This window comes from Phacochoerus africanus, chromosome X (assembly GCF_016906955.1).
Source record: "Phacochoerus africanus isolate WHEZ1 chromosome X, ROS_Pafr_v1, whole genome shotgun sequence".
Lineage (NCBI taxonomy): Eukaryota > Metazoa > Chordata > Mammalia > Artiodactyla > Suidae > Phacochoerus > Phacochoerus africanus.
The window spans coordinates 36,597,545-36,613,710 of record NC_062560.1 but is presented as its reverse complement, the minus strand read 5'-3'; the positions used below and the strand labels follow the sequence as shown (position 1 = coordinate 36,613,710).

Below are 16,166 nucleotides of genomic sequence, written 5' to 3'. Positions count from 1 at the left end.
TCGGATATAATGACAAGTGTCCTTAGAAGAGAGAGGCGAGAGGTCAGAACTGAGAGAAGATGCCGGCTGTGTTGCTGGCTTTGAGGATGGAGGAAGAGAACCATGTGCTAAAAGAGACAGGCAGCCTCCAGAGGCTGGAAAGGCCAAGGAATTGGAGTCTTCCCTGGAGCCTCCACAAGGAACATAGCCCTGTGGACTCATTTTAGACCTCTGACCTGTAGGAGTAGAAGATAATAAATTTCTCTTGTTTTAAGTCATTAAATGTGTAGTCATCTGTTAAAGCAGCAATAGGAAACCCATATTGGATCTCATATAAAAGTGAAAACTAGGCGATAAAAAATATATTCAACCTAGTGGACAGCAACTTGAGTATAATTCATCTTAAGCTTAGCAACCAGTTCCCACAACCCAAACCAAATTAAGAGGTAGGGTCAGCAATCCATTTAACCTGCATTCCTAGCCTCTTGAGATGATTTTTTTTTTCCTTCCAGTCTGGTAAAATTACACACACCTATTTAAATCCCAGGACCATGTAAGGATAAGAATAAAAGTAGGAGTATGAATGTAAACAAAATTAAATCTGTGATATTAATAGCATTGTGCTCAGTTTTGTTGTTAAAATATTAATCAGCTCTGTAATCAATGTGGTGTTTTATGTGTATATTTTCCTTTTTAAAATATTTAGAGCATTCAAGGAAATCTGAAATGCTAGGCTTGTGATTAAGTTAAATGTTTTAAAGCTTTTGATTAAGTTGCAATCAATGTTTAAATGGTTAGGAGACTTGTTTCATCCCTTTAATATGTATTTGATTTAGTGGCTGTATAAGTAGTATGTGAAAGTTTACAGCAATCATTCTGAAACCTGAGCACACATCAGAATCACCAGGAGGGCTTATCAGAACACAGCCAGTTGTGTTTCAGATTCAATAGGTCTGGGTTGGGGCCCAAAAGAATTTGCCTTTCTAGCAAGTTCCCGGGTACTGTTTATGCTGCTGGCTTGGGGACTACACTTTGAGAACCACTAAGGAGTGTTTGCTCTTTTATGTTTATAGAAATGCTAAATTCGTGAGACTAATATATTGGACTGTAAAGAAAGTACGAAGGACAGGGAATATTTCCCCAGGCACGAAAAACCTCTTGGACATGAAAGAATCTGTGGGCAAAAGGGAGTATGACAAAACTTGATAGAAAATGTCACTTCAGGAGTTCCCATCGTGGCTCAGCGGAAACGAACCCGACTCATATTTATGAGGATGTGGGTTTGATCCCTGGCCTTGCTCAGTGAGTTAAGGATCCTGCGATGCTGTGGCTGTGGCATAGGCCGGAAGATGCAGCTCCAATTGGACCCCTAGCCTGGGAACTTCCACATGCTGCAGGAGTGGCCCTAAAAAAAAAAAAAGGAAAAGAAAATGTTACTTCAATCCTTCAGCCACAGAAGCTGCAGGTGAAATGGACTCAGTGACGTCGGGGGAAAGGAGCACCTCCCAAGCTCTTTTCACACTGGAATCACTTGTGGAAACAAAGATATTAAAGACCTTTAAACAGACAATTGATATCATTTTGCCAATGAAGTTGCTTTCTGCTTTATCTTTAAAGTTGCCATAAATCATGGAAAAATCGTCATTCTCATTTTTCTTCTTCCAGCCTACTACATATCTTTTTTAAAAAAGCCAACAACCTTTTCACTGGAAACAATGATAAACCTATAATAACCTGTAATGTAGGCTGGACTTACAGGCCCATTAGCAGTAGTCTCGGCTTTCAAAGCTCGCCAGCAATTTAACATCCCAGCTTTCAACATAAGAGTTGTGTTATATGTGTTACAAATGAAAGAGTGACACATTAAAAATACTCTCTAGCTCTGTAATGACTTTTTATTTTGGTCTCTTTTCATTTCCATTAAATATATAGAGTTCTATTTGCCTTCCGGTGGATTCCTGCAGCTTTGCAGAGAATCTTAGGCATCTGTCAACAATGGTAGCCAAACAATTTTTGCAAAACCCAAAGTACCCAAAATTGAAAGTTTCTCACACCTATTCAGTTTCCTCGGGATTTTTAATTGTCAATATGAGGATTTTTTTTGAAAAATAATTAACAAGTTAAGATATTTATTCAGCTCGATTTTGCCTAAATATTTAAAATATGTTCTGTTCCCACCCCGCCCCATCGTACCTTTTTCTACTGTTAGAAAAAGAAACAGCATGGCATAGGACTTTAAACGGAAAGATAGTTCGGGAAATTAAATGTTAACATTGATTATTTCTGGATGATGGCAGTACTGGTGGGTTCTAGCTATTTTTTAAAATCTCTTTTAATATTTTCTACCAAAAGGAGTATGGCTGTAACAACCAAAAAAAAACCATATCATTCAAAAAAGAAATTTTTTCCCAAACATCATTTTGAAAGTAATTGAAAATGAACTAGGGCTTCTCAGAGTAATGGCTAATTCTTGGCCTTAGTGAAGAAATGTGCAAAATGATCCTGGAACGTCTTACCATATCAAAAAGCAAGGAACTTATCAAAGACTAATAAAGTTATGTCAGAATGACCCAGTAGCCAACCTGAAGACAGATTACACTGACCAAATTTGGGACAATTTGAGCACCAATAAGAGTAATAACTGCAATGGATTGAAAGCTTCAAATATTAAAATGCATGACTTTATGAAGATACTAAAAATCAGGAACATTGAGAAGAGGCATAGCGAGATCCATTTTAACTCAATTTAAAAGAGATCTCTCAGTCAGTTTGCATAAACTGTGGTCAGAAAAGTCAGGCTGTATAAAGATGGAATAAGATAGCCCTGTATGTAAAGAGTGCCCTGATACAGAATATTTTCATATAGGTTCAAGAACGATTTTGAGGAGGAGGCATGAAAAGGATGGTTGATCTAAATAGTTCATAAAGGTCTTTCAAATCTCAGGTTTCTATTATTCTTTAATATTTTTCTCCTTTGGTATAAAATCAAAATTTGTTTAGGAATTAACTAAAGCACCCAGAAAGACAAAACAACACCATAAATACCATAAACAATGTCTCGCATGGCCCCAGGAAGGCCTGATGCAGAGTCTGTGTGGTTGGGTAAATAGATACTAAAAACAAAGAAACAAACGAACACAACCCCAAACCCCAGCAGTGTGCCAGGCCACATCTTAAGAGCCAATATGGATATTGATGAGGTGGCAATCACACAGCAATCCTGATGCTCTTAGAAAAAACTGGGTTGTTCCTAAACTCTTGGAACATGGTGAATGTGTCGCAAAAGGCAAAGGCAAACAGAAGTTGTGTTCTCATGGAGTCCTGCCATGCCTTCTCCCTTTTGTCCCCATCGTGCCATGATGTGCTGTATGCCCCCTAAATTCCAGCTTGTTGTCAATGACATCTCCAACCCGTGGAATAGTTGACTGGCAAACAGTTGGAGGAATATTTAGCTGTGCATTATGACACAATGAAAAGCCTGTAATCATTTAAAAATGGGTATTTCCTATTTTTATTTCTTAAAGAAGCAGGCCAAGGCCCTGGAGGAGACATAGACTTTATTCCCAATGTAAATTGGCCAAGGAATAAACTTGCTGACTGAGTCTCCCTCTGGGAGGAGACTATTCCAATGCCCTGATATCTCTACATAGGTTATAATTTTAGTGTGATCAATCTAAGAATGATGAGGAAGCAAGATCATACCTTCAGCACACCTACATGGGCTCCTCTCAAATGGGCTAATGTTGGAAGAAGCCCAGGAATGTTGAAGGAAATTGCCATATGCAGTTTATTCAGGAAGGCGTCTATAAGGGCCAGAATATTTTGACTTATATGTTGGTTCCTAGTTTTGAAAACCTCAGAGATAAATGAATCAAGCATAATGGCATTCATAATGACTTCCTCAAAATATGCTATGGGAATTTCAGTGTTAGATCAGTGTAAACTGACTAGAAGACCACAAAGATGGCCGGAAGTGAGCTAGAGCCTGTCCTGAGACTGAGTTAGGCCATAACTTGATTCAACCAACATTTCTGGAATTTCTCCTTTGTGCCTGTCCTTTAAAAGCACTATCTGATTTATCCTCATATGACTCATTGAGATATATGTTTATATCTGCATACAAATGAGGACCTAAAGACTCAGAAGCAACTGGTCCAAACGACAGGGCCAATGTAGTATGAGCTGTGACTTGAAGTGAAGCCCAACCCTGCTTCAAAGCCCCTAATCCTTTTTTAAAGTCTGTTTTTTTTAAATTGGAATGTAGTTGACTTACAAAGTTTTGTTAATTTCAGAGGTACAGCAAAGTAAATCTATCTATCTATCTATCTATCTATCTATCTATCTATCATCTATCTATCTATCTATCTATATTCCTTTTCAGATTCTTTTCCTCTATGGGTTATTACACAGTATTGAGCAAATTTCCCTGTGCTATACAGTAGGTTTTTGTTACCCACCTATTTTATATATAATAGTATGTATATATCAATCCCAACCCCCTAATTTACGCCCCCACCCACACACATTTCCCCTTTAGTAACCACAACTTTGGTTTCAAAATCTTTAAGTCTGTTTCTGTTTTGTAAGTTCCATTGTATCATTTCTATTAGATACCATATATTAGTGCTCTCATATGATTTGTCTTTCTCTGTCTGACGTACTTCACTTAGTATAACCATTTCTAGGTCCATCCATCCTGAACCAAATGGCATTATTTCATGCTTTTTCATGGCTGAGTAATATTCTGTTGGCTATATGTACCACGTCTTCTCTATCCAATCCTCTGCTAATGAACATTTAGCTTGCTTCCATGTCTTGCAAAACCCCTACTCTTTACACTATGGCAACCTGCCTCTAAACTATAAATATATCATAATTCATATTGTGAATGACTGGCTTTTTGTTGCCATTTACCCAAGGACATACAACCGCCATGCTGCTAGTTTCTTGGTGGCCTCTGTAAAGATTCATGGAGATATCATATTTCCTATTAGGTACAAGTTTATTAGTACCTAATTAGGTACATAATTCCGATTAGGTGCTAATATTTTAAAACATTTTACTAAGAAACCTCAGTGAGATTACCTTTTTGGTCTTAATATCATTGGTATAAATATCTCAAAAAGAGTATTCCAGCTTTCCAAATCATTCCTTTCAATATGACAGTGGTTCACTCCTTCTCTTGAAAACTGTGTCTCATCCTCAAATCCCTGAATAACCTCCATTATTGGAGCTATCAAAATGACAATGATTTGAAACCCTTCTGTGTTGCTGCAGAGGCATGTGGGTATATGGATGTATGATGGGCTGAATGGTAACCCCCAAATTCATATCTACTAGGAAACTCAGAATGAAGCATTGTTTGGAAGTAGAGTCTTGCAAATGTAATTAGTTGAGATAAGGTCATACTGGAATGGGGGGAGTGCTAAATCCAATGGCTAATGTTCCCCTTAGATATACAAAGGAGATAAAGCTGAAGGCAGACATTAGAGTGATGCAGCTACAAGGCAAGGAATGCCAAAGATGGCTGAGAGCGACCAGAAGCTAGAAAGGGGCAAGGAAGGAGTCTTCCCTAGAGCCCTCAGGGAGAGCATGGCCTTGTTGACACATAGATCTGGGGCTTCCAGCCTCCAGAACTGTGAGAGGATAAATCTGTGTTGTTTTGAAGCCACCAAGTTTGCGGTGATTTCTGTGGCAGCCCTAGGGAACTGGTACAGTAGTCTCTGCTGATTTTCCTTTCTACTGGTTTTGGATTGGCAGAAAACACTTTAGCGATCACTACCATAAGTAAATTGCATCTATAGGGGATGTAATTAGAGTAGAAAAACATTACATTATTTGGGTTTATAGGGAGCCTTTCATACACATGGTTCCTGAAGCTGTTTTACTAAGTACTGTATTAAAGTGAAAATGACTGTGAAGCTATTATGCACCTTTCAATAATGGACTCAGAGCATTAGCCATGAACAGCTGTCATTATGGAAGAAACAGAAAGCCCTGAAACTGGAGTGATAGTGTCCTACTGCTATTGCTAAGTTTCATCCATTTTTAAACTTCCAAAGAATAAGTGATCTGAGTCATGCTAAGGTGTCACTTCTGGTGTCACATCTAAAAAGACAGGCCCAGAGTGGGGAAAAAAATAGCATAGCCAACTTTTAACCCCAGTAGAGCACTGGAGAATTGACAGAATCTGAAGATACCCTCAAATCTGGGTACATGTTACTGAATATATGTCTTTCTTTTGTGTTTCTGATACTCTGGGGAGTAGGAAAGAGTTGCTAAGAGAGACTTTTCGAAAGAGGGAGGTGAGCAATAGCTGATTTTCTCCAACGGGAGCCTGACCCTACAGGGATCCACTCTGAACAGAGGAAACCTTTGGATTCTCAGGGCCGCCTTCCCATGGGTGTAGGATACAGCCTTGCTAGTCACATTATGTCTAGGTGAAGGACGTTTAGCCAAATCCAGAGGAGAAATGCTAGCCCAGGTGTGCAAAAAAGAGTTGGCAGAGCAGCCCCAAGATGGCCGTCCTCAAAAGGCCTGCTTCCAAGTTTGGCCCCTGGCTGGCATCTGGGAACTTGGACTTTGGGTTTCCACCATTCCTAGAAGCAAGGACGGCTTACTACCTAAACTGGGTGTATAAATACTGTGGGTTACGCTGACTGCCTTCTTTCCCTCTGGCAGTCTAGAATTTGGGTTCAGGTGAGGTAGAGAGTGCCTATATGACCAGCCCCCAGTAAAAATCTTATGCCCTGAAACCCTAATGGGCTTCCCTGGAAGACAGCATTTCCCACAAGCTTCCGCCTGGTCTCCCCTGGACTCATGTGCCATTTCCCTTCGCTGGTTTTGCTTTGTATCCTTTTTTCATGATGGATCTTAGCCCTGAGCAGAACCGTATGCCGAGTGCTGTGAATCCTCCTAATGAGCCATTGAACCTGGGGTGGTCTTGGCGACCCTGACACACCAGCTCCTTCATAATATCAGTCGGCAGCTCCATCTCAGGACTCCCCTTCGCTCCCCACGAGCACCCTTGGATGCCACGGGACTCACCCGAGACTTAGCTAAGGAGAATTCACCCACTATGTGCTGGAGTTGTACTATCATAGTCAGGAAGAAAAGAGCAGCACATTTTATTTTGAATGTGTACTTAGGTTTTCTACTGCTCGATCTGATTGTTCCTTTCTTTGGTGGCTGAGACAGGACCAACTTGTAAAGGTACACTTTTTAAATTTGTAAATGCAAAGTATGTTTATTTGCAGATGTGAAGACATAGTTGGCTGTCCTTCTGTTCCTGAATGCTTCAAGCTTGTTCTTGCCTTAAGCTTTTGCACCAGCAGTTCTTTCTGTCTGAAATGCTTCTCCCACGGCTTTGCACGCCTGGCTCTGTCTTTTCAGGGAGCTCTCCACTTAACCCTCACCTCCTCAGAGAGGCCTTTCCTGAGCGCCCCATCTAAAAGAGCCCGCACTCCACCCACAGATCACACTGCTTTGGCTTCATCATAGCACTTATTTCAACCTTCTATTTTATTCACACTTTATTTTGTTTTGTTTTGTTTTGTTTAGTGAAAGCCGCCTCCCTCTAGAATATGATTTCCACTTGAAAAAATATTTTGTTTGATCTCATCAATATTTTGTTCTCAGTGCTAAAACAATGCCTGGAAGAAAAACTAGGTATCCAGTAAATATTTTTGAATAAATGAATAATTAAATCATTTGACTAAGTAAATGACCTTTTGGAAATTACATTTAACAGTTTTCTGGAGCCTGGCCCAATTTGCTTTTTTTTTTGGTCCGTTGCCACATTCAGTGTGTGTATTCCCCATCAGGTTCTTTTTTCACCAAGGGGCAGTCCCTTTTTTTCTTCCACCAGGCCCCCAAAGCAGCCAGACAGGCAGATAGAGAAGCGTCGCCATCAGTGTCAGATATGCACTCTTGCTTCAAAAGGGCCAGCACTATCGTTTAAACATCATCCTATCTCGTTGCATCTTACAAAGTTTAACTTCTACAAAAAGCAAGGAGGCAACTGCTATGGATTGTACTGTGCACATCAGCAGGGTCAGTGTCATTAAGATTCATTTCCTTGCTTCTCCTGTTCAATTACCTCTGTGAAAGGCAGTGGATTTCTCTTGTCCTCTTCAATTTAGGTTTATTGAATTTCTGAATCTCAGCCATATCTTGTTTATCAGACATTTTGGCAGATTAGGCAGTAATGGGGTGCCCAAAAGAAAGTCACATTTCCGCAGCAGCTACCCCCTTTCTAACATCCCCCCTGCCATTTCCAGCTTCTTCTGATATTGCACTATCCTTCTCTGCCTTGTACCCTAATGATTGCCTCCTGTCCCTCCCTAACCGTGCCTGTCCTCAAGTTTCAGCCTTCCCTAATTCTCCCATGATGAGCCTCTGCAGCTCATTGTCTACCACTGAGCTTCCACTTCTGTTTCTTCAGCTCTCAGCTTTACTCAAGGTCTTTATCTCTGGTGGCTCGTGGACATTTGTACGTGGAGGTTCAACCTTTAACGCAATGTATCCAATACCTAATCTATCACCTTCTCCCCAAAGCAGGAACTCCTTTCATTTTCCTGCTTTGGCTAATATATACATACATATTTTAAGAATAACAAATCAGAAATCATCCTGCCTCCCCTGTCAGTGTACCTTTCCCATTCAGTTAATATGAAACCATATAAGTATCTTGTTAGCTGTCCCTTCTGTACTAACGCACTAGCATAGATTGATGGCCCAACAGCCCAGGATTACTGCACAGCCTTCCAATTCAGGGTCTCTGAAAGTGTGTAGCCACCACTGCAGCAGAATCATTTGAGGAGACTGTCAAAATATAGATTCCCAGGGAGTTCCCTCGTGGTCTAGTGGTTAGGATTCAGCACTTTCACCACTGCTGCATGCTGCAGCCAAAACAAACAAACAAAAATATATAGATTCTGAGACTCCAATTGAACCCTAACCTGTAGAATTAGAATTTCTGAGTGTAAGCCCTAGGACTTGGCAATTTAATTAATTCCCCAACATAATTCTGAAGCTAGTTTTAGAACTCGTGGAATGATCTCTCTACCTTCTGTCTCTACTTAGATCCAAATTACTCTGCACCTGTCTACACAGAGTTTACACTGGGACACACCTCTGCTTAAGGACTCTGACTTTAAATCTAATATATGTGCATACATTTGAGAGTATAGATTGAACCTTAGGAATCAGAGAAGAAAACTAAGATCCAGAGAAATTTCCGTCCATGGAGGTCACAGAGCAGGTAAGTGGCAAAGCTTGGACTAGATCTCAAGTCTTGTGATTTCCAAGCCCTGCCTCACAGAGTTAACGTACATGTCCTGACTGCCGTCCTTTGAAAGGGCTGCTCTTAAAATTGGCCTCTGGATGGCATCTGGAAGCTTCAGTTTGGGGAGGGTTCCCACCATCCCCAGGACTGGGAAAGAGCAGCTCACCATGCCTGAAATGTTTTTATAAACAATATGGTTTAAAACGAATCCCCGTCTTTCTTCTGGGAGCCTGGAATTTGGGTACATGGCAAACAGAGCATGCTCTGTGACCATCCCCCATTAAAAACCCTGGCCACTGAGTCTGTAGGCAGCGTCCCTGATGGACAGCATCTTACATGTGTTGTCACAACTTGGTACTAAGGGAATTGAGTGCATCCTGAGTGACTCCACTGGGAGGGGACTATTGGAAGCTCACACCTGGTTTCCCTCATGTTTCCCCCCATGTGCCTTTTCCCTTCGTTGATGGTGCTCGGTGTCCTTTCGCTGTAATAAGTCATGGCCATGAGTGTGACTATATGCTGAGCACTCTGCACCCTCCTCGTGAATCATCAAACACGGGGGTGGTCTTGAGGACCTTGCAACACACAAGCCAAGGCTTGCATAACTTCTTTCATTGCCTCTCTCGTGGGCTGTATAGAAGAGACAGTAGGCGTAAACCAAAACAGCATGGCCTTGGAAAAACAGCATGATTTAGATGCTGACTTAGCTGCTAAGCTCCATTACTTCTCTGAGTCATGGTTTCATCATCTGTAAAATTGGGCCAATAATACTTATCTCGTAAGATTTTTACAAAGATTTAGAGATAATAGTATAAGAGCCCCATAGTATATACCCTTTAAGGAGGAGCTAGTATTTCCTTCAAGTCTTTTGGATAAGGTGGAATGGCCAGGAGGAATTTTGTGCATCCAGTTTTACGTATCTATATATCCATGTAGCAGTGGCACTGGTGATATGGACCAAAAGGTCCCAGTCATGTTGGAACTTGAAGCAGATTGTTTTTCCCAGGATCTAGGTAGAGCTCCTCTAACTAAGGACTCACAGTGGGAATTGTGTGAGAATCGTGTGGACTCACAGCACAGAAAAGGACATGTTTATACTCATCCTCAGTTTTCATCCCATGCTTGGCTCTTCATCTCTTGCTTTTGGGGACCCGCCCACTCCACTGATTTCTGGGCCCTGACCTCTTTCTGGCTGCCACTCTGCGCTCCTTAACTCTTCATGGGATGCTCACCTATTCCTACAACTGTATCCTCTTTCAACTACTAGTTTACACGTGACTCATTCACCATCATTCGCTTGGTCCTATGTAGAGGATTACCACTGAAATTTCTTTCCTGATTGTGTCCTTGGCTTCATTCCTTAACCATCTTGTAATATTTGTTCTTGAATAAAGTATATTTCACTTTTGTGGAAACAGAATTATTAGGCAAGCATAATGCCACCCGTCAGTGGCAGCACATTTGGAAGAAAAATTTGTTTATGTATTGATTCGTTTTGTCCCTTGCAGCCAGAAGATGAATACAACACTTCTTACTGCTAACATTGTCCCATCCGAAATAACGTAACTAAAAGGTTTAAAGATGAGTTATTTCACATCTCTTCAGCAATTCAAATGAGGTGGATTCTTTAGCATATCCTAAGGTAGCTGCCCTAAAAAGCAGACAGTGTCTGCAAGGAGTTGCTTTATGGCACATCGTTTTCAGCAAACAATCAGTAGACTTTGCTATCAGGGCAAAATATTTAAACAAAGGCATTTGCTCTCTATTTCTCGGTCAGACATGACACAAGGGTGAGGGGACTGCATGGGGAGTCAGAGGGTCTATGTTTCAGTCTGTGACTAGAGTCTAATAGTTCAGAGCCTTTTCCCACTTGCACGTTCATCTAGATAGGGGTGAGCCACTAGTACTTGCCAAGAGAACGTGAGTGGATGTGATTATGCCTAAGATGGCTTTGAACCACGTATCCTGTCTCCATGCTCTTTTCTCCTAGCTCTTGGATGTTGGCACCCGGGATAACCGTGGAGGGCACATGTGGAAGATGGTAGAGCCACTCTCATCCAGAGTTCCTGAATGGCCACATAAACAATCAGTCCTTCCATCTCTCCATCAGGAACATTGCACTATGTTACTCATTGACATTCTGAGATCTTTGTGTTGTAGTAGCTAGTGTGTCCCTAATTAAGTTGTTTCACTTCTTTATGCCCATCTGCTTGGGTTGTTATAAGGATTAAGTGGATCAGAACAAGGCCTGACCCATAATAAATGTTCCGTAAATGTTCGCTGTTAATATTACTCCCTGTTCTGATGTTAGCTGGTTATGGGTCATTGAACATGTCAATTTCCCTAGACCTCCATGTCTTCAACTGTAAAACATAAGAGTCACACTTGATGACTAAATTTCCCAAAGTTTGAAATTTTGTATTCAGAAGTCTCTTCACATTGCTAAGAAAAATAATTATCTTAACCCATGGAAAGGGGCCGGAGGATAAGGGAGAGGCATTCAGAACAGCAGGTTAAGAGGGAAAGAAGGTAAACAGAACAGGCCAAAGGGGGCTGAGAGGGAAAACCACTGTTTAAAGAGAAGCATAATTTTTTTTTTTGTCTTTTTACTATTTCTTGGGCCGCTCCCGCGGCATATGGAGGTTCCCAGGCTAGGGGTCCAATCGGAGCTGTAGCCACCGGCCTTCGCCAGAGCCACAGCAATGCGGGATCCGAGCCGCGTCTGCAACCTACACCACAGCTCACGGCAACGCCGGATCGTTAACCCACTGAGCACGGGCAGGGACCGAACCCGCAACCTCATGGTTCCTAGTCGGATTCGTTAACCACTGCGCCACGACGGGAACTCCATTTTTTTTTTAAATTTAAACATCAATTCTAAAATTAACTTCAAAGAGAAGATTTACAAACCGAGCTGTGTCCTTGAGACTTTCATTCACACCCAAGTGAATATCTTGTGTGGTAAGAAAACAAGGATGTCCTCCTAGAAGGGCAAAGCCTACAATAAAAGAGAGGGAGAGGAAAAAAAGAATTAAAGTATCAAACAAAATAATGAGGCGTCAGCACCATCTCAATTGAGAAGTCAAAATCTAAATCTCACCAGCCTCTCTGATAGGGAATTCTCAGGGAAAGCAAATTGAGGAATGGAGAGAGGCATATGACATTTTCTGTACCAGAACCTGGTGGTATGGGGCATTGTTCTCTTTTGAAGGCTAGACCTCATTTTTATTCTTTGAAACGTATAATGATGTCCACCAGGAAAATGGGAAAATTAAACGTTAGTATGGGAAGTCATGGATTCCAATGGAATACGCTCAGTAACGCAAAGGAATAAACCAGTAATACACACAACATGGCTAAATCTCACGAACATGCTGAATGAAAGAAGCTAGACACAAAAGAGTAGATCATGTATAATTCCATTTACACGAGGTTCTAGAATGGGTAAAACTAACAGAGTGGCAGAAATTAAAGCAGTACTTGTTTCTGGAGAGGGCACTTGGCTGGGGAGGAGTATTGATGACCCTTCTGGGATAACAGGAATGCTTTCTACCTTTCAGCCTTGATAGAGTTTGTATGTGTAATGTATTCTTTTTTTTTTTTTTTTTTTTTTTTTTGCTTTTTAGGGCTGCACCCGCGGGATATGGAGGTTCCCAGGCTGGGGGTTGAATCAGAGGTACAGCAGTTAGCCACAGCCACAGCAACACAAAATCCAAGCTGCGTCTGTGACCCACACCACAGCTCACAGCAATGCCAGATCCCCAACCTGCTAAGCGAGGCCAGGGATCAAACCCACATCCCCATGGATCCAAGTCGGGTTCATTACTGCTGAGCCACAACGGGAGCTTCTGTGATGAATTCTTTAACACTTATTGGACTATACACTTAGGATCTGTGCCTTTTCCTATATCTAAGTTATACCTTAATTTTTAAAAAGTTGAAAATAAAATGAGCAATGAAATGGCAGTTTCAGATCAGTAAAAGCAAGATCAAAACGTCATTCAACTATTTTATTTATCCTCCAACCAAGACAGGGCTAAGCACCCCGTACACATCCCCCTCACCACTTTCCAGCCCTCCGTGGAATGTGAGACTATTGCAGACATCCGAGCAGATGATGGCTCCCGCCCCACCCTCACAGCACGTGCCATGGGTCTGAGGGGGATGACACGGAGAGTGGCCTGCCCCAAGCCATAGCTCAATTCTGTGGGCACAAGCAGAGCCCTTTGACCACACTTCCTGGGGCAAAATTCTGGAAAATGGGGACATCCCGTCAGAACTTTACTCCCTGAGACACGTTCCGTAGGCAGGCTTCCTCAGATATATAATGTAAAAGCAAATAAGTGTAATTACAAGACAGAGACTTGTCTGAGACATTTTGCAAACTTTACTTTTTGCCTCCTTCTTGTGATATACCTTATTTGTCTTTTGGGACATATGCAACAATCACAATTTTCTAATCCCACCAGTTTCCCATGAGAAAGGAGGAAATCATTAATCCCACGGTGAACTGGGGGACAAGGCGTTTTAGACATACGAAGGGGAATTAGAGTCTCATGAAACAATCTACTGAAGCCTTAACACAATTTGAATAATGCAATTTGAATATGGATGGGTATTAAATGATATTAACAAATCATTTTTGTTAGGTGTGAACATTATATTGTAGCTATACAAAAATAGTCTTGTTTATTTGAATGTGCATAGTGATGTATTTTGAGATAAAATGGCATTATAGCTTTAATATACTTTGCAATTTTTTTTTTTGGTCTTTTTGCCTTTTCTAGGACCACTCCCGAAGCATATGGAGGTTCCCAGGCTAGGGGTCTAATTGGAGCTGTAGCCGCCAGCCTATGCCAGAGCCATAGAAACGCCAGATCCGAGCCACATCTGTGACCTACACCACAGCTCATGGCAATGCCAGATCCTCAACCCACTGAGCGAGGCCAGGGATCGAACTCACAACTTCATGGTTCCTAGTTGGATTTGTTAACCACTGAGCCACGATGGGATCTCCTACCTTGCAATATTTAACTAACAAAAATGAATAGTTAAATCAAAGAAGGCAACGTAATAAAAGTTGTTAGATTGATGTAAGGGTTAGCGGTGTGCTCATTATACTAATCTTCCTATTTTCTGTTCATTTGAAAACTTTCTTAGGTAGAACAAAAAAGCCCACAATGAAACAACTGTTCTCATTTCTATTACTGCATAAAAAATAATTATATTCTGCCTATTTTATACTTGAAAATAGTCTCTTGGAGTTCCCTGGTGGCTCAGGGGATTAAGTATCCAGCTTTGTCACTTCTATGGCTCAGGTCCCTGCTGTGGCTTGGGCTCAGTCCCTGGCCTGGGAACTTTCACATGCCATGGGTATGACCAAAAAAAAAATATGCCCATTGGAGTTCCCATTGTGGCTCAAATCCAACTAGGAACCATGAGCTTGTGGATTTGATCCCTGGCCTCGCTCAGTGGGTTAAGGATCTGGCATTGTGGTGGCTGTGGTATAGGCCGGCGGCTACAGCTCCGATTCGACCCCTAGCCTGGGAACCTCCATATGCCGTGGGAGCAGCCCTAGAAAAGGCAAAAAGACTATATATATATATAAATATATATATATATATGCCCAGACCACATGGTTTTTAGGTAGAGGCCACTATGTTCTGACTCTAGCAATAACTAGTCACAGAGCACTGCCAGGTGCTAGCACTTCATAAACTTTCTTCCACTGAATCCTTTACTCTGACAAACATAGTAGATTTTATTTTATTTTATTTATTTATTGCTTTTTAGAGCCACACCCATGGCATATGGAGGTTCCCATGCGAGGGGTCAAATTGGAGCTGCAGCTGCTGGCCTATGCCAGAGCCACAGCAACGCCAGATCTGAGCCGCGTCCGTGACCTACACCACAGATCATGGCAACACCAGATCCCTGACCCACTGAACGAGGCCAGAGATCAAACCTGCATCCTCATGGATACTAGTCGCATTTGCTTCCACTGAGTCACAACAGGAACTCTCCAGATATTATTATAAGAATTGAATTTAAGTGGTCTCTTGGAGTTCCCTGGCTCAGTGGGTTAAGGATCGGGCGTTGTCACTGCTGTGGCTCAGGTTTGGTCCCTGGCCCTGGAACTTCTGTATGCTGTGGGAGCGGCCAAAAAAATCAAGAATTTTATAGACAGGAGTGTTAAGAGTCACGAAGCCTAAAAACTTGTTCAAGATGTTTTTGAGAACTTGGAGCTTCCCCTAGAGGAGCCAGCCCCAGAGCCAACTTACACTGGGATCTGAGAGACAGGAACTATAGTGGAACTGGACTCAGTCTTCATCTGGAAAATCAGGCAGTTTGCCTAGAGCCCGAAGATGCCTTGCAGATCTGACATGCTACATCCCAGGTAGAATCAGAGAACAGGAGACACACTAACAACCTACTTGCTATGGGACCTATAGTAAAGAATTTGACTCAATTTATGATGTTTGATTGCTACTAGCCTCCAAGCCCACCATCACTCTCCCTTCTCCTCCTGCCCTATACCCAGGTAAGCTTTGGCACTCGAAGGAGATTCAGGCTATACAAGTCCTGGCCTGTGCATAGGAATCCTCACCCCTGCCCGCCCCCCCCCCCCCCCCCCCGCAACCACAATAAATGCCCAAGCCAGTGTCATTCCCTTGCTCTCTAATGCCACCTTTGGACCAACTTGGAGCCAGCCCTACTCTCCCCAGAAGGCCACCTTATGCGAGAAACAAACCTTTCCATCTCCTCCAGGTGCATTGTGGTATCCTCGCTGTCAACCATCAAACTAAATCTTGGTGGGAGGCACATCGTGTCTCTGTGGAGTGACCACAACAGGTCCCAGCTGCCCAGCATGGTTCTGAAGTGTATTCATTCCTTCTAAAAT

The 16,166-nt window shown here is 42.0% G+C and overlaps 1 protein-coding gene and 1 pseudogene across 1 annotated transcript in view; both read right to left on the bottom strand.

Moving 5' to 3' along the window:
* Nucleotides 1–16,166, bottom strand: part of OTC (ornithine transcarbamylase) — a 67,297-nt gene that overhangs the window by 25,531 nt on the left and 25,600 nt on the right. Inside the window, exon 4 of the mRNA XM_047764630.1 lies at nucleotides 12,176–12,263. Within this exon, the coding sequence (XP_047620586.1) occupies nucleotides 12,176–12,263 (88 nt within the window). The remainder of the gene's footprint in view (nucleotides 1–12,175; nucleotides 12,264–16,166) is intronic.
* Nucleotides 8,042–8,166, bottom strand: LOC125118321 (thymosin beta-4-like; annotated as a pseudogene).